Genomic DNA, 18,824 nt, shown 5'->3' on the forward strand with positions numbered 1-18,824 from the left:
GAGTGTATGAATATTATAAAAACCTGTCAACGAAGGACTGTTAAAGAACCAGATTATCACAGACAAATATTTAAAACTAGTAATTAAATCTAAAACAGATAGAGTACGATAGTATCTGTTGAGGACGAGGTTGTGTAAAGCACAGACGCATATAGTTATCACTTTGATCGTCTCTGGGCGCCAATGAATCGAAGTAGAGAAACGCCTGAACCTGACATCAGATTATGATTATGTAGTAAACATATGTTTACAGATGCAACATCTAGTTCGCTAGAGGGAATGCAAGTGCAACTGTAGCAATCCGGATATTTATGTTTATATATTCATAAATGTATAAATAATTACCTCGAGACACGATTCCAAATGCATTCTTCACCACACGACGAGCACGTGACAACCTACAGCTGTAGATAATTTTGGCCTACATGGACCATGAACCTAACGCTCTGGGAGCCCTTATAATTATGGCAGAATGCTCCAGCATTGGCAGGCTTCCCCATAGCAACCTATTTGCCGTCCATACCCCCCAGACAGTTGTGCATCTGGATTTAAGACCTTCAGCAACCTCCTTCCACGGCTCTCCAGTGTTTGGGCACTTGAGTACATCGTCCTTGTAAACCTCAATGGTAGCTTTGCAAACCTGTAGTAAGAACTTGCGGACTGTGCAAGCTTCAACTGAAGCTGTACTTTAGACTTGCATAGGAATTGCCAGTGTCTAGGAAGCGAAGTGTCGTTGCCAGCTAGAGTCCCGCCTCAATCAGTTCTCTCATGAATATGGTCTTCTTCTAAACATAAGGGGTTAACTTCACCATGTCTTGGCACAAGTCGTTGAAATTTTGAGATAATTTCTGTAGCCTCTTGGATCTTCCTTGCGGAGGTTTTTTTCAATAAGTGATCATGAAGTCCGAGGTGATGTCATCTGGTCAACCATTCCCTACATGCCCACACTGTCCGCACGGTTATTTTTTCCTAGTTGGGGCTGGTCTGTCGTTGCTGTATTTGCTGGTCTTCAAGAAGTAACAGTGCTGCACCTGCGAGACATTGACACCTTGTCTTTTCTGCAGTCTTGTTCTCTGGTGTTCAACATCTTGTAGGTGTACAGCAATAAATGAAGCTGGTGGCGGTGCCTACTGTTTATATAGCGTGGCGTGAAGTGGGACAAAGCGGGGCCAAATGATACCGCGACTGCTTCGTGCAAAGGTACAGTGGCATTACCTAGCCGTGCTCGAACTATGCGTGTCGTGCATACTGTGCTGTACACTAGACGTAAACTATGGACCAACAATACTTGCATCTGTTGTTATGTCGTGCGTGACATTTAGCACCATTTTCAGTTACGCATTACGTGCCAAGTGTGTAACTTACGCGGAAGCAGGAAACGTACCGGAGCTAACTGGGCTTCAAGCATTCAAGCGGGCCACCTAAATTACACGCATTGCCACGACGAGTTGCGCATCAGCGCCTTAGCAAAATTGATGAACGTGTCAGGGTGGCATTATAAGATGGTGGTGTGGCATAGCTTTGTTACCACACGCTATTGTAACGTGTGGAAGGAACAGTTGCTGATGTTTATGGCGGGGACGACTTTATATTTATGCTTACCTCTCTGCTAACGCTCACGTTTCAAGACTGACCACTAAAGAGGCCTTGTCAAAATCGAACTTTCAACAGCTGTCATCGAGCTCCAACCAGCATGTCTACAAGGATCAAGACTTTGGTGACAAATTGTGTTAATATGTTAGAATAGCGACCTAATTGTATTACATCGGAGCTTAGTGCGGTAAAATGAGATAATGCTGATTGTTATCGAAGTCCTTAAATTGAGGAAATAAACTCAAATTTACTTTTAAACATGGGCTGGCTACCCCGCGTCGCCAGATGTAGAACGCAGCGTCACAGAAGAACCGTGATGTGATGACATTGTTCATAGCGTCACGTTACCATGACAAAGTGATATTTTACCCTAAGGCGCCGTATGAAAAATATGATCCCTGATATATTCGCCCTCTTAGGTAATACTGGTAATAGTAGGTACGATCAGTCATTGTAATCTTGTTTTTGTCTTTATCCAATATAGAAGCAAATATTCTAGACTCCTTTGTGTGATATTTGGCTGGTTTACAGAGGACTCACGGGCGTTTATTCACAGTCATTTCTCATCCGTAACATGGTATTATGATACTACGTCCCTTTCAAAAGCACCTCAACCTTGACCACACCATTGTTTTTTGTTGTTTAACACAGACTCGTTATTTGTTCAGTTGTAAGTAGTCTATCCTGGATAAGTCAGCTCAGTGATTGACATGCAAAGCATCGATCTGCACAGTTGGACACGGCATTCATTAACCTAGGTAAAGCAAGCTTGACTACCTGATCCCGTTTGTCGCCTCATACAAGGAGCGTGGGCTATGACCCGAATCTTCTTCAGGGCGTTAGATCATATTTGTCATACAAAATTCATTGGAATCCTAAACGACTGGAACATCCACGGACTGCCGGGCGACAGACAATAAGTCGAAGTTTCATAACTGTCTCCATAACTTCCAAATGATGCTTCCACCCTGACTAAAGCCTCTCAATATTAGTCTTTCCACAGTTATTTTTCTGCTTGCTTCCAATCCTCATCTCCCTCATGTAGGTGGTAATAACGTCATCCCATCCCTTGAGCTTCCCGGGGCGGTAGGGTAGTCTAGTGGTTAAAGCGTTCGCTTATATATATATATATATATATACACACATACACACATATATATATACGGAACCGCAAAAAAAACCAAGACACGCCACCCTACACAATATTTTGCCAGATATGTTTCATCCTAATTTTAATTAATTCTTCACTCTTAATATGCTAGCTAGGTATGGTTCGTAGCCAAAGTTCAAGTAACTATTGTCTCAGGTTCTGTATTTGATACTAAGTACATGTCGTCAAAACGAAGCTGCTAAATCATGATAGGACGAGGTTTTCGTGCGTTTTATAAAATAATTATGCACTTGCATTCCGACGTGTCATCCCTAGAAAGAAAGCATGCACCGAGTCATTCACTGTTCGACAGTTGCGGCATGCCATGATTATCAAGGGAACAGTGGTACGAAGCTAAGACAGAATGCTGTCCAGACGATGGCTGTCCTGATTTAGACGCTATAACACTATGTTGAGTTGCATGGTCAAAGATACAAACCCGCGCTGTCATTATCAGTTTAGGGAGCTATGAACAGGGACCTGTATATAGTTTCAGTGACAATGAGTTAATATATAGAGTTGCATAGTAAAAGTGCCAGTCTTTGCTGACAAAGGGTCGTGAAAATGGAACTGGGATTATGTCACTTCCCATGAGCATAAGCAATAACGTAGTACTACTATTTTTTCCCGCTTCCGTATACCCGTTGTCATGAGACAACAATATAATCAACAACAATATAATCAAAATAATACATTTTATTCTCAGTGACTTAATTATGTTGCACGGACCATCGTCACACTGAACAACACCACCAAACGGTGAGTGTAGTTATGCGCCGCATTCAGTAATATTCCAGCTATATGGCGGCGGTTTGTAATTAATCCAATCTGGACCAGACAATACACTGATCAACAGTATGAGGATCGATCTACGCCACTGAGATACCATGTGTCTACAAAATCACCGAGTCTGACCAGCCAATCCCGTTACGTGCCTCTTACGGCAGGAATGACTTGATGAAGATACTGAGGACCTGTTCTGATCCGGATCCAGGTACCAGTTCTGATCCGGGTCTTTACTGACCATCAGAACCATCATGTTCGTCGTGCGACATACACATATTACCCACTTCAGTAAATGGTCATGGGTTCACATATACATGATCAAAATACTGTCTTCTCAACGAAACACGCCTGTTACCCGTTTCAGTGTACCGGTCTTCAGGATTCTGCATATAAGCTTGATCAAATAGTATACACTGATATCTGTGACATATTTCTGTAACCGGCTACAGTGTCCTCACAAGACAGCCTTCACTTGTGTTTTGTTTCAGTAGTTTGTATCGGTTACTTTGTTATCCCCTTCACCATAATCATCCCTACAATTCTCTATTGATGCAATTGCTGGCATCAGTGCATCTATTACTGCTGCCGTAGATTTGTCATGATCACAATGCTCGCTGGATGTTTGTTTTGTTTCAGTCACAGGTTGTGATGCTTGTATTAGTGCTACTTCAGGTTTTGATGTTTGTATTGGCGATACTTCAGTATCTTCGTTCAGAGGTACTGTCAGCTGGGAGTCTTTTGTGCTTGCTTGTGTCCTCTTGCTGAGAGATGACAGGAATTCAAAGACCGCGGCCGAGAAAAACATGGCACCTACAAAAAGTTCGTACGTCTTTGAAAATTAACTAGAACTAGGAGTTTGACGTACGTTTTGTTGAAAAGCGAATTTACCATCAAGCAAGGATATAGCTGTATGCGGTTGAAGAACAACCGAACATCCTATGGCACTGAAACGCATGTAATGTACAGTATATTCAATCTGGATACTCACCTGATGATGACAGAGTTTATGTACGTACTTTTCTGCTGGCTCTCATACGTATAAGAGCACATCGTTTTTGAAACTCTAACATAGAAGCCCACGCTTTTCCGTTCTCAGTAATTCAATCCAAAGCAATGAACATTTAACTGATCATGCACTGAGCCAAAATAAATTACTTATCAACTAGGAATAGTTCCCCTGACATACCAGAAAGGAGGAAGGCACTGTAGTATGACCCGCTTGATTCTACTATGGCACCTGAAATGTAAACAGAGATAATGTTACTGAGACAATGTTGCAAAAAATGATATCCTAGTACTCAACTACCAAACTTCCCTGTGTTTTTGTTCCATTCGTCTTAAAGCTAAATAGTCCCTAGTGTGGTGATCTACCTCCAGTTGTTGGCGGTCTATAGCCTGTTTTATATTGTATTGTTCATATGGTGATATCAGTTTCAACTTTCCATGCTAGTCTTAATGCTATTTGTGATATTCTGGTTGTTTTACTGTCCTTCGTTGACAGGTTTTATAATGTAGATATAGTCCTTTTCATTGTTAAATGTTCTCGTCACGATATGGCTGAAATATTGCCGATGTGACGTTAAATATAAACTCACTCACTCACTAAAGCTAAATATTCCAACGTAGTATGTCGACGACAGAGTCATGAGCAACAAGAGGTACATCTTACTCTTACTTCAGGACATTTATTATGCAGCGAGGCGTTGTCTATCGTGCAAGAAGTGACCCGTGAAGGTCCCGGGGTAGAACAGGCCTTCAGCAACCCATGCTTTCCATAAAAGGCGAGTATGCTTGTCGTAAGAGGCGACTAACGGGATCGGGTGGTCAGGCTCGCTGACTTGGTTGACACGTCATTGGTTCCCAATTGCGCAAATCGATGCTCATGTTGTTGGATTGTCTGGTCCAGACTGCCGCCATATAGCTGGAATATTTCTGAGTGCGGCGTAAAACTAAACTCATTCACTCACTCATGCAAGAAGTTGCAAGAATACAGCATAAGTTTCGAAGGTCTTGTCATCACACGTGACTAACACTGAGGAAACCCCTTTAACATACTCCTTTCCCAAAATCAGTAATTGCAACTCGACTTCATATTAATGAAGAGTATTTCTGTCTTGTTGTCGGAAGATGTTGACGTGTCCACAACGAAGATTATTCCTAGGTTGTACAGTATTATATTTCACTTAAGATTCTCCTCCTGTTTGGTCATTCAGAAATATACATCCAAACATAAATAATATCCCTTTGTGTCTTGACACCTTTCAGAAATATTGAACATTGTCGTATAATTGTGTTACGTGACAATGAATTGTAAGCCTCTCACTCGTGTATGTGTACGTACCTGCAATAGGAGGACCAGTAAGATAGCCAACTCCACAGGAAAATAAAGCTGCACCGACACCTGTGGCGAAGTCTTGAATTCCAAGAATTTCAAGTTTCAGAGTATTGAGGAGAACCCATGTCCCTCCAGTATACAATCCAAGAATAAAGCCATAAAGTATTCTCAGAAATGAAGATGTGCTGAACAGTGGCAGCATGAACGTAAAAATTGCCATCAAACCATTAAGAGAGGCATATATTGTGGCACCTGGAATCCTCTCGTCACTCAGTGAAAATCCAGTTAGAATCCGAGAGACAATACTTCCCAGGCCTGAGGTTGATATAACAAAGGCACCCTCTTGGAATGTTGATCCCTGTTTTAAGAAGAAATCCGGAAGAAAGAGATATGCTGTTGCTATAGCAATTGAAAAGCACAAGAGACTGCATAGAAAGAATATAAAGGATACATTACTTAAAACACGGTAGACACTCGTTACATCCCGACATATTGATGCTATATTTCTCCTAGCGGGTAGTTCATTTCCAACCCGTTGCTTTCTCTTGCGCTCTATGTTGGATGGACGCATGAGCATTCCCGCAATGCATACATGAAGTGTTATTCCACCAGTGATAAGGAAGGCGCCGTGGACTCCATATGTTTCAGTCAGATACTGCAAGAGTGGGGGGTGTATGAAAATGCCAAATCCAATTCCTGAGACAGATATTCCTGTGACCAGACCTGTTTTTACAGGGAAGTAATAGCCAATGATGACGAAACTTCCTGTTTGTGCCAAACCTGTGCCAAGACCTGAAATATGAACGACAGCACATCAAAGTCGTTCTCATGCCATTATTGTACGTATTTTTTCAAGTACAGAATGCATGGAAAATTAAAGGGTGACCCAACCTTTACCGGCATGTTACTAGCGAGTCTCTCTTTGTCATTGTCACATTTTTCAAGTAAATACTCCCAAGCAGACGTTCCATGGGCTCTCCTAAAGCAGACATCTTCTACTGTCACGCGTCACACTGAAAGGTGTTTGTGTGCGCCTTCTGGAAATGCACGTCTCCCAAAAGAATATATTCAACAATTCTCAAACTCAGAGAATGTCATTTCTCTGCCCATTGATTAATATTTAGCAGGATTGATTATTCATACAATAAACAATGTTCCGAAGTGTTTCAAAATAGACTCTCTATTTTACTGCCTTTCAGTTTTCTTGAACTTAATTTGACATTGGAGTTGTCGTTATTACTAGCTGTTAGTTACCTCACCATCAAACTAAAATATAAGATTTTGTCCATGAAGGGATATATCAAAGGTGTCCACATTACAGATTTTGATAATGTTTTCATTATGTATCACTCGTTTAACGTAAACAAGAAAACGATCAAATTTACATTGGCCGGACACCTGTGGTACAGGATTGAGAATGAGCGACATTGGAGTGTCCCAGTCAGAACCCAGGACTCACGTACTTCACATACCTGCAATTAAGGCATAGGTTACAAACAATGTCCTTATTTCAGTCACAAAACAGCTGGCTGAGAACCCAACCATCATCAAGACTCCTGATATCACGACACACGTTCTGCAGTCAAACTTGTTGATGACCATGCTGGCAACTGGTCCTGGAATAGTAAGGAAATATGTACAAATACCATCACAGCAACCCATCAGCATTGGTCAATGAAACTGACATGCAAGATATCATGCAAGTATTTGTCATTGAAACTGCCTTTAATACTTTCAGCAACTTCCCTTCTCATTTCAGGTTTCGCCAGTTCCTTCCGAACATAGAGACATTGGGAAGTGGTACTGAAAGACATATTTTTAGATACTCGAACTCTTTATTTAGGTTCCGTCAGTTCCTTACCTGTGAGCGCAAACAGTGCTGAATGAAACCGACATAAGTACTTTTAGCAACTTCCCTTCTTATTTCAAGATCTGATATTTCCTTGTAAACATGCAAACATGCAAACACTGGTAACTGACACTGACAGCAGTACTTTCAGATATTCGCCCTCGTTATTCATTTCTTTACCTGTGAGAGCAAACATGCAGGAAAATAGAGATCCAACCCATGCTGTCATGGCCACATCCTCCTGGAATCCTTCGAGCAACGCTACATGGATTACTCCGCTTGCATACACGATGCTTGGTCCAAAGAGCATTGTTGCAAAGGACGCGAACAGGACAACTGCTGAGTAAATACTCCGCTTCCCCATATCGATGTCAAAAAGGGTTTCAGTTCTGAAAATATTGACGACTTAAAGCATGATATGTACAACGTTCAGTCGACATCTGCTTATACTTCCGAGTATTCTAGTACACCGTTTAATATCTATCTCAGAAAGTCGTTTTCAAATAATACACAACTAACGGACACACATCACACGGAACTGCAGTTTCAGTCGGCATATCATGAGATACTTGCACTGCCATTAAGAACTGACTTCAGTCCGTTTAGGGCGTTGGCTTTTTTTATTATACGATGTGACGCTGATCGAGGGAAACAAATACCAGCGCCTTGAGCAAGCAATGGTCGCATAGATATGTGCGCCATATAAATATCCTATAATACAAATAATAATGGCTCGCTGCTTTTACTATCATCCCCGCCATGCCTGTGGCTATGACAGCCTGAGACGAATTCCAGCTAACAAACCTGATCTTGTTCTTTTTGATAAAGCCAATGAAATTATTTATATCATTGAATTTTCTGTCCCTTTTGACAGCAATGTGATTGGCAAGATTCAGGAAAAGCGTGATAAACATGCAGACCTCGCCTTTCAAATGTTTCGTTTGCATCTCCAGTACACTGTCGTCAGGCTCCCCATTGTTGTCGGTGCCCTAGGTTTGGTACATCCAGATCTCTTGGCGCAGATCAGGAGAGTGCCTGGGTTCTCCACCGGGAGCACAGCCCTTCTGACAATCTGGGTAATGCAGAAAGCTGCAGTGTTGGGGAGCCTTCATATTCTCCGAAAAGTTCTTTTGGGTTCGACTAGGCAGTGTTTCCTGGGAGAAGTCCCATTCGCTGCCTGGGCTGCGTGTAGAGGGGGCGAGGGCCTTGAGCTGATGATGAACTTTACCAGCCTGAATGTGCCAGGATCACCCGAACCCTCTCTGCTGCATATCTATCTTAATCTGTAAAAATGAAATAAAATGACGATGCAGATATTTTTTTAGGCAACGCGAAGTTCACCAGAGGTGATAAACCAAATGCCCCAAACCGGTTAATAACGGTAACATATGCTATATTTGGGGTTACACTTTCTTAGTAAGGTACAAATTCTAGTATTTTTTTAGGTGAATGTCATCCGGGATTCAAACCCACATCCTCAGAGCTAGGCACCAAATCACCAGCACACAAGGTCAGCCGCCTAACTCTGAGGGTGTGGGTTCGAATCCCTGATTGGACTCAACTCAGTTGGAACCTTTGTGATCTAAGGATACCTAGTGGTCAATGTGCAACAAGCTAAGGTGGACAATAGTTATCCTAATACCTGAAATACACGGAGAAATCTACATTCCTGTTTTTGCCACTCTTTTAATATCCCCTACTTTTAGTGAGCGCATAACTGGTTACGGAAAATGAGAGAATGAGTGAATTTAGTTTTTGAGTGAATTTAGTTTTACACTGCACTCAGCAATATTCCAGCTATATGGTAGCGGGCTGTAAATAATTGAGTCTGGACTAGACAATCCAGTGCCCCACAGCATGAGCATCGACCTGCGCAATTGGGAACCGATGATATGTGTCAGCCAAGTCAGCTAGATTGACCACCCGATCCAGTTAGTCGCCTCTTACGAGAAGCATACTAGCCTTTCATGGCAAGCGTGGGTTACTGTAGGCCTATGTTACCCCGGGATCTTCACGGATAGTTACTGAAAAGAAAAAGGCAATAACAAAGACAGAATGCAGTAGGCCTAAACGACAAGGTGGCCGTTACATTTACAGCATTTTATCCCTGCGAATAAATAATGACAGCAGGTGTTCGTGAAATCGGTTAGCAGTCTTTACCACTGTATGGGTTTCGTGGGATTGTGTCCGACTTATAGTAAAAGAGCCATTGTATTTACAGCGTTGTGGCTGAATAACAACACTCAGGGACAAGTCCCAATTGCCCGGCCAGTAGTAACCTTGCTAACACCAAGCTGACACTGATCATTCAACATGGTCAAGTTGTTTCTACGCTCACATAAGGACCATGTTTGCTGGTAACGTATACTGCCAGTTGGCATGGACAAGAAAACAGTTCGTTTACAGAAAATATTTCCACAGTTGCTTATGCTCAGAAGGGTTGTAAGGATCGGAGTCATGCTGGTTCTGTCATATGCTCGAGGGTCGGAATCGCCTATTAGACTGCTGACCTGGTTGACATGTTATCGTATCCTACCTGCGTAGAGGGATGCGAAGGCTGTTGATCACTGGATCATCTGGTCCAGACTGGATTTTATTATTTCTCCACATAACTGGAATATTGGTGTGTGCGGAGTTAAGCAATAAATAGCATGTCTTGCATTTTCGCTTTTGCCTTTTAAGAAATAGCAAAACGTTTTACGTCACAATACGGCTGAAATATTACCGGTGTGACGATAATTTCTCTCTCTCACGCATTGCCTATATTTCAGCAATGTATATGTAGTTTTTTTCAAAACTTTTTACAACTGGAAATGATCCCGTGAGACTCTGACCGAGTACATTTTGGTTCACTGACGTGTGAACCAAAAAGGCATTCCACACACATTTGCATGAACCCGCCTTTCGGAATGAACCGCTTATGTATTTCGGTTGATATTTTGACCAATGAATGAAAACCTACCACTTATTCATTACATATAACTAACCATTTTGTTACATGCCTCTTGTGGGTGTCATTATAACGTCACGTTCTGCTAATGTTAAAAAATGCAAATGTAACAGCTTGAACTGTTTCCATATTAATGCTGAAACATGACACACTATTGACAGAACAAAAAAGGAAATATAGTCCATACGATGGCATATTACTGAATACATATTGCATAATTGCTATTCAAGAGGCTTTCCATATATACCACATCACTGTTATATTATTTCAGGTGGGTGCAAGCGAGATATTTCAAAGGCATGGCTCACATATTTCTGATGCCTGTCCGTAATGGATAGCTCAGGAAATGGATGACCCTGTTATATTACAACATTATAAAAGATTCATTTTCCGTGACGCCAATTTTCCATTACGCCGGGTTTTGTTTTGCAATATTCCAGCAATATCACGACGCGTGACACCAGAAATGGGCTTCGCACATTGCAACCATGAGGGAAATCAAACCGGTATCTTGACGAGGGAACGCTTTAACCAGTAGCCTAGTCCACCGCCACTGAGGATTCGAACATGCTCAACCTCTAAAACAAATCAGCATAAATGCATGCTTGCCATAAATGGCGACTGTGCGTGTCGTAAGAGGCGCCTAACGGGATCGGGTGGTCAGGCTCGGTGACTTGGTTGACACATGTCATCGGTTCCCACTTGCGCAGATCGATGCTGTTGCCTCACTGGACTGTTTGGTCCAGGCTCGATTATTTCCAGACCGTCGCCATATAGCTGGAATGTTGCTGAGTGTAAAACGAAACTCACTCACTGACTCAGCATGCATGGCAGAGTCTATATTTCAGTCTCCTTTAAGAATAACAGTTTGGCGAAAGCGAGTGGAAAGTTGCCTCTTATGACAAGCATCGGTTATTGCAGCTTATTTCTAACCTTGATCTTCGGGGGTCATAAGGCCAGAATACGCACACTAGAGATGCGTATTGTACCGAACGCCACCACAGCGCTGTCCATTGCTATATGGCAGCGAGTCCTAGTAACAGAACAACCACAACCGTGTAGTAATCCACAAACCTAATAATGCCAGTTTAGTAGCACAATTTCAACACATTTCGGACATTACCTGCGAAACGAACAGCTGAAAAAGTTATCCACAGCACGCAGAACTACAGGTTAATACCATGGAATCGACGCCTTGCGAGGTGGGATGACTGAACACAACGCCACTGCTATTAATTTAAATATCACGTGACAAGACCCCGTTTCCGGTTTGCAAGCAAACCTGCTCACTATACCACAAGGCTAGAATGGCTCAGATCACGTTTTTTCAGAGCGTCAAACTTAATGCTTTTTCGTTATTATCCTGGTATCTTACCACAACAGAAGTCAGCTGCATAACACCATACCGTTATCGACCGAATGAAACTGGCCACAGAAGGCTGTCAGGTTAGACTTGCACAGGTCTCAAAGGTAATAAGCAGTATTTTGAATGATAGTTCTGTCACAAAAATATAGACAACAGACTGGGGCCCTTAGATGAGCCCATTATTTAGACGAGCCTCTTTAAAGGAAACAATTATAACTCAGACTGACTTTACTAGCTTAGCACTCGGCAAGGTTTGGCCGGGTTCTGCAGTGGTACGTCTGAGAATTTGTAGTTGGGAATGCGGGGAGCAGTTATCTGCATGTCCTGTACATAATTTAGGAAGCAGAAAAATGCCCACAGTAAAGCATCGCAGTCAAGTGACCTATATACATTGAAACATACATTATAATTGACGAAGTAAATCTATTTTCGCGACGACAGCAATGAATTTCTCCCCCTCGTGTTGACAGAACTTCCCCCTCCGTTATCAGGGGGACAGCTGTTTGCGACGCTATATTCTCTGGACATTACTATATTCGAGTTAGAAATGGGTTTCAGCTAGCCATGCTTATCGTAGTAGACGACTAACTGGATCGGCTGACTTGGGTGATGCATGCAAACATGCGTAGATCGTTAACTCTATCTCTGTTCCTGGATTGTCTGATGCAAAGTCAATTATGTACAGACACCCAAGAAAGATATGTAAATGCGTCATTACACGTGAGTGAAAGTTAGGAGGCAGGATCAACTGTGCAAAAGGATGCAACACTGCAAAAGGATGCGACACTGCAAAAGGATGCGACACTGCAAAAGGATGCGACAATGCAAAAGGATGCGACAATGCAAAAGGGAGATTATGAAGATAAACTGGGAACTTCAGAAATGTTGGGAGAGACATTACAAGACAAACAAGCAACGGTCAATGTGACTGGAATCTCCTCATTAACCCCACACTCCAGATGACGTGTGAGAACGCAGTCTACGAATGTGGTGTTGTGTTGTTTCCGTACCTATTCCCAAAAGAGTTTATAAGATACAGTTCACACATAATTGACCCGTGAAGGTCCCGAGGTAGAATAGGCCTTCAGCAACCCATGCTTGCCATAAAAGGCGACTAACGGAATCGGGTGGTTAGACTCGCTGACTTGGTTGACACATGTCATCGGTTCCCAAATGCGCAGATCGATGCTCATGTTGTTGAATTGTCTGGTCCAGACTCGATTATTTCCAGACCGTCGCCATATAGCTGGAATAGTGCTGAGTGCGGCGTAAAACTAAACTCACTCACTCACACACAATTCTTTTAATTGGTGGGGAATGTTGAGGGGGGGGGGGGGGGGGGGGGTCTCCAGTCACCCTAATACATAACTGATCCTAGAGGGTAATCTCTCGCTTTGAAGGGTCATGTGGGTACTCCCATCTGGATTGGTAGCAATGTTCATGACATTACACCATATTCCACTCGGGTGACTACTGAGCAATTTGCATCTAAATAAGTGTACACGCCACAGGCGTTAGTCTCATCTGAGTCAAAGTCGATTACTTGCATCGGAATATATCTTATCCATCCTTTCAACACTTCGCCTAACATTACCTGCATGTCCAAGTCAGTAATGATGTCAGGTTGCACAAAACATTGAAATGATTAATTTGTGAAGCCGTTTGCATTTAAAGTGTAACAATGAAAATAGTACTGCAATTGGTGCACATGTTGTCAATCACTAAATTGTCTGGTCCAGACAAACTCATATGAATGAGACATTTCATTATTATCTTGAGTCTCTTGAAACCTGTTAGAATTCTTTCTTGGTGCAGATAAAACTGCTACTGCTGAGTGATAAGGTTGCATCAGTGAAGGAACTAAAACCAAGAGTATTCGTTCTTTCTACTTTCGCTGTACTGGTCGTCACATCATCAGGTATGGAAAGTATGCATTTTGCATAATGAAAAGTTGATATGGATCTCAAAAAGCTGTGTACAATTATATGACGTTCCGTCGATCATTTGCCTGATTTCAATTCAGATTGTTTTTTCTCCAGTTCTGCAACATAACATGCTCGAGATGTCGGCGAGCCAGTAGCTAAACTGAGTGTTACAACTATGTCATTTGTGGTAAGGGTTGCTGTTCATACAATACCCTAAAGAACATCCATGCAATCTACCCAGCTCTAACTCCTTCTCTCATTGTGCCGTCGACCAGGAGGGTCTCGATTTGCGAAGCTCTCTTAGCGCTAAGATCGTCGTAAGTTGATGTTAATGTATGGCATACGACTATCTTAGTGCTAAGAGAGCTTCCAAAATCTAGGCCCTGATTTTTACTCGCTTCGACCTGGCTTTGACTGTCGATTTGGACAGTGTGAGCGTTACATTGATGACCTCTTGTGCTCTACTTCTCGCAGAATGGGTTACCAGGGTAACGAAACTAGCACTGCGCACATCTTTGAGAACTGGCTGGTGTAGGAAGGATATTGATGTGACGATATTGACATTTCGTGCAAATGGTGTCAGAATGGAAACAACTGGGAACATCAAATGTAGTTTTTGTTGATATCTGTAGTATGTTTTTTTTCATTTGCTGCTTACAATTAACGGCACAATGAACAAATAAATATTTTTGGTTTGGAATTATATTTGAGGGCGGGGGAGTGAGTAAGTGAGTGAGTGTGAGTGAGTTAGTTAATATTAAACGTTACGTCGGCATTATCTAAGCCATATCGTGACAACAATTTACACAAGTAATATGAAAAAGAATTTTAGATAAATCTGTTGATAATGGACAGTAAAAATACTAGGGTATCACAGACATGGATATAAAACAAGCATGGAAAACTAAAACATTTTAATTAAAGCCGACAGTACACTATAAAACCCGGGACCACTTGCACTAAGCGATCTTAGCGCAACGACGATCTTAAGCCTATGTTAGAGTATAGGAGTTACAATCATTGCAGCGCTAAGATCGTTTTGTGCAAGGGGGCCCAGGGCTATAGATTGCCAAGAACTGAAGGTAGGTCTACACACCTGGGACAATGGGGACTTGCAGCTGTTACAGTACATTTGCTTCCTGCATGGGCCCTGGGTGGAGAGAAAGAGAGAGAGAGAGAGAGAGAGAGAGAGAGAGAGAGAGAGAGGCAGAGAGATTCTAATGAGGATATAAGTATATACATAGATCATTTCTGAATACTCTCCACATTCCTCTGATAAACATTACACTTGATTTCCTTGGCCCATTTTTATTAGCTACGAACACGATCTTACTTCCAGCCGGAATTTGAATGTCATTCCCCAATTGAATCCAGGATTGGGAACATCAACAACATGACGACAGTCCCGTTCATTATGATCGATTTTTGCGTGGAATTCAATAACGGAAACCTGACTGTAGAAAACCCTTGTAAACCCTTATGCTATGCCGACAGATGCCAGCATGACTCAGCTCCAGTATATCCCAGGGAACTCATCCAAGATCACAAGGCCTCTATAAACTAACATCGTTCTCGCTACACTCTATATGTATACACTGTAAATATATATATTAATGGAGATTTACCGAAATGCGCACCCAGGCCATACTCGTAAAGCGAATGGGATATAGCAATGTTTTACACTATTTCACCCGCCTTCGCGTATTTCCTTTGGTAAATGATGTAAACTAAACCCATCCATCAACTAAAATGAAATTATGTTTAACTGTCTCTAAATGCACAATGTGTTATTTACCTTGCCAAGCGTTGGAGAAAATAGACTAGGAGTGCCAGTGAAGGATGGCAGTTGAATCGACACGGCCCGATAGATTCTGTACATGTGTGAGAAAAACACGCACAAGGCTTAAACCGAGCCCTGAAACTGTAGTTTTCTCGACATGCGGTTTTAACCCTTCTTTCTCATTGAAGGAGACACCATCTTGGTTTCTCAAAAACTTGGAGCCTGCACACTGAACTGAGAGTTGTTATTTATGTCCCACTGTAGTACATCCCACCATGGTACATCCCACCATGATACACCCACCATGGTACATCCCAAGACATCAGTCTTGGTATATTGTACGTGTACGATCAGGCATGCCTTAAAGCAGTTCATGAAACCCGTTATGTAGTACTTGCATCCGGCAGTTTGTGTCATATAGAAGATTTCGTCGTCGTATTTTCCATGTTTCGATCGTGTTGACAGAATACAACATTCGTGTATGTGTGGCCTCTGATACCATGTCCAAAACTGTGCAACATTATCCAGAACCAAGCTGCCATAGTGCCTTTCTACCCGTGCGATATGAACATTCTCCCACACCTTCCATGAATACAATGTAGACAGACGTGTTTGAATGTTACTACACCTTAACAAGTATATCAACTAGCTCCTGGTTGTTGGACATCAGTTAATTCCAGGGTTTGCCTCTAGTAAATGGTTCAGGCGAACGGCTGGCCACTTTTCAGTGATTTGTATGCATTACTCTACTTATGTGTATAACTTTAAAAAGTCCGTTTTCGATGAATGGTTTGGTTTAGTTCTCACACAGCAATTTTCTTGCTTTTTGCGGCGGTCTGTAAATGATCCAGACAATCCAGTGATCAACAGCATAAACATCAATGTACGCATTGCAATGACATGAGTCAACCATGTGAGAGAGAGCTTGACCACTCGACCAATTCTAAACCAGGATTTGTACGTGTTGTCATGGATACAGACAGACAGACACACACACGCCCAAACGCACGCACAGAGAACAAATACATACACAGCTTATAAATTCCAATCATGTTGATATAATAAAGCATGTGTGGTTGTTTTGCCAGTGACACAATGTACATAGTATATCCGACGTTGTCCAACATATTGCAACATCAGTCGGAGTCAAGCAACCATTCTGCCTTACCGCCCGTAAGATACGAGCTTTACTCACCCCTTCCGTTACAATACATGTACAAAGCATTTCAACAGTGTTTTGTCATGTTTAAACCTCGGAAGAAGAGGAGCTAGTGTTGAATAGCTAACAAGTCTTTACATGTATGCTTACGGACCGTTCATACGTTGTGGCTAAGTGTGTGTCCGTATGTACGAGCGTGTGCGCGCGTGCATGTCGGTGCGTGCGTGCATGTGTGTGTCTGAGGAAAGGGGTTTAGGGGTGGGGGCTCGGAGTGAGTCAATCAGTCAGTAACTCTCATGCACGCTGCCCTCCCTCCAAAACATCCCTATGCATGCAAACAAACAAACAAACAAACAAAAACAAATAAATAACAGCCTTCAATAACACCCCATACGATATAAGATGCATTTCTCCCCTCCATTAATACAATGTGGCTGTTACTGTTGCTGCATCCCACCTCTCTTAAATGTACCGGCAGCATACACCAAGGTTGGTTTGTAACAAGGCACATTCACCAACATGCATGAGCAGGCAGGCATGAGCAGGGCAGGGCAGGGCAGGGCAGGGCAGGGCAGGGCAGGGCAGGGCAGGGCAGGGCAGGGCAGCCCTTCACGCACGCTGGGGGGTGGGAGGGGGGCACGTTGGGGGGGGGGGGGGAGTAAGGTTGGTTGGTTGCATAGTATAGCATAGCATAGGATAGTGGCTGCTCTTGGCTGTTCCACATGAACTAATCTCGCTCTTTCACTCCCCTAAACTACATTTGCTGTTATTTAGGCTTCACATTTCCAAGATATTTATGGCAATGGGGCGGACCTCTCTTCTCAGTGTTAGGGACACATTAACTGAATAGACAGTAAAACAAAAGTCTTTTGCAGAAAACCGTACTGATTAATCTTACTTTAAACAAACAGTCCTCAATAACCCTCGTAATTTTACCTCACCAATGGAAAATTTAAGTCTCAGAATCTTATTCAACTTAGGATAAGTGATGTCTAACAAACGATCAGATAGATTCAAATTGTAACTAATTTTTAACTTATGAAAGATGTCCCGAAAAACTATGCCTTCTTTAATCACGTGTGCGCATGCGCACTTGTATTTTCCAGTGTTTCATTTTATTGAAAAGATAGTAAAATGAACTACACCACAGACGGAACTGCCAGCACACTAGATTTTATTTTAAGGGTTACAATGCATGCTTTTGTTTGCTAATATTGTCACCAATTTTCAATTTTGGAGCCTTTTTTCTTCAATGGCTAATTTCTTTTGTGTCAGTCCGATTGTAAGTGTCAGTAATATCCAGAGACCGAGTACTTAGACATTCCCCACACGCCCACTGTTATCTCTCCCCGAGATGGAAACAATCTCTCAGCTGAAGATCTGCCGCCAGAACTGTTGTGTTCGCGACGTGACGTCATATGTGGCTATGATGACGTCATGACTCTGACCATACTGACGTCACGGCTGTGTCTTGACATTTGGCTGTGTACTTGCACCCAGTTGTTCAGTAACAAGTCGAGTGACTTGTTTACAAGCATCAGCTACGAACGACTTTTGACTGAAACAGTTTTGTAGCCTTTTGACATACCCAAATTAATCTTTAAAGTATTGCTCTAATTATTTGATTCAAGTATCCATATTTCCCCCGGAAATACCGTCAATGCATCAACAACACATCAGTTTTATTATATTTGTAAAAGTGAAATACTGTAAATACTGATGAAAATAACAATGATATTTTCACTGAGTAGAATAACATGTTATTTCACTGAGTAGAATAACATGTTATTTCACTGAGTAGAATAACATGTTATTTCACTGAGTAGAATAACATGTTATTTCACTGAGTAGAATAACATGTTATTTCACTGAGTAGAATAACATGTTATTTCACTGAGTAGAATATCACTTTTGCAGACTTACCCGATCTC

The 18,824-nt window shown here is 42.1% G+C and overlaps 1 protein-coding gene across 1 annotated transcript; it reads right to left on the reverse strand.

The window, feature by feature from the left end:
* Window positions 1-3,421: 3,421 nt before the first annotated feature.
* Window positions 3,422-15,800, reverse strand: LOC137282510 (monocarboxylate transporter 12-like). Its single transcript, XM_067814265.1, has 6 exons — window positions 15,750-15,800; window positions 7,894-8,102; window positions 7,337-7,480; window positions 5,871-6,656; window positions 4,716-4,766; window positions 3,422-4,339 (listed from the first exon to the last, which is right to left on the reverse strand). The coding sequence occupies exons 2-6, from the start codon at window positions 8,075-8,077 to the stop codon at window positions 4,014-4,016; spliced, it is 1,491 nt and encodes a 496-aa protein (XP_067670366.1). The 5' UTR covers window positions 8,078-8,102; window positions 15,750-15,800; the 3' UTR covers window positions 3,422-4,013.
* Between the last annotated feature and the right edge of the window lie 3,024 nt (window positions 15,801-18,824).

Source organism: Haliotis asinina, chromosome 4 (assembly GCF_037392515.1).
Source record: "Haliotis asinina isolate JCU_RB_2024 chromosome 4, JCU_Hal_asi_v2, whole genome shotgun sequence".
Lineage (NCBI taxonomy): Eukaryota > Metazoa > Mollusca > Gastropoda > Lepetellida > Haliotidae > Haliotis > Haliotis asinina.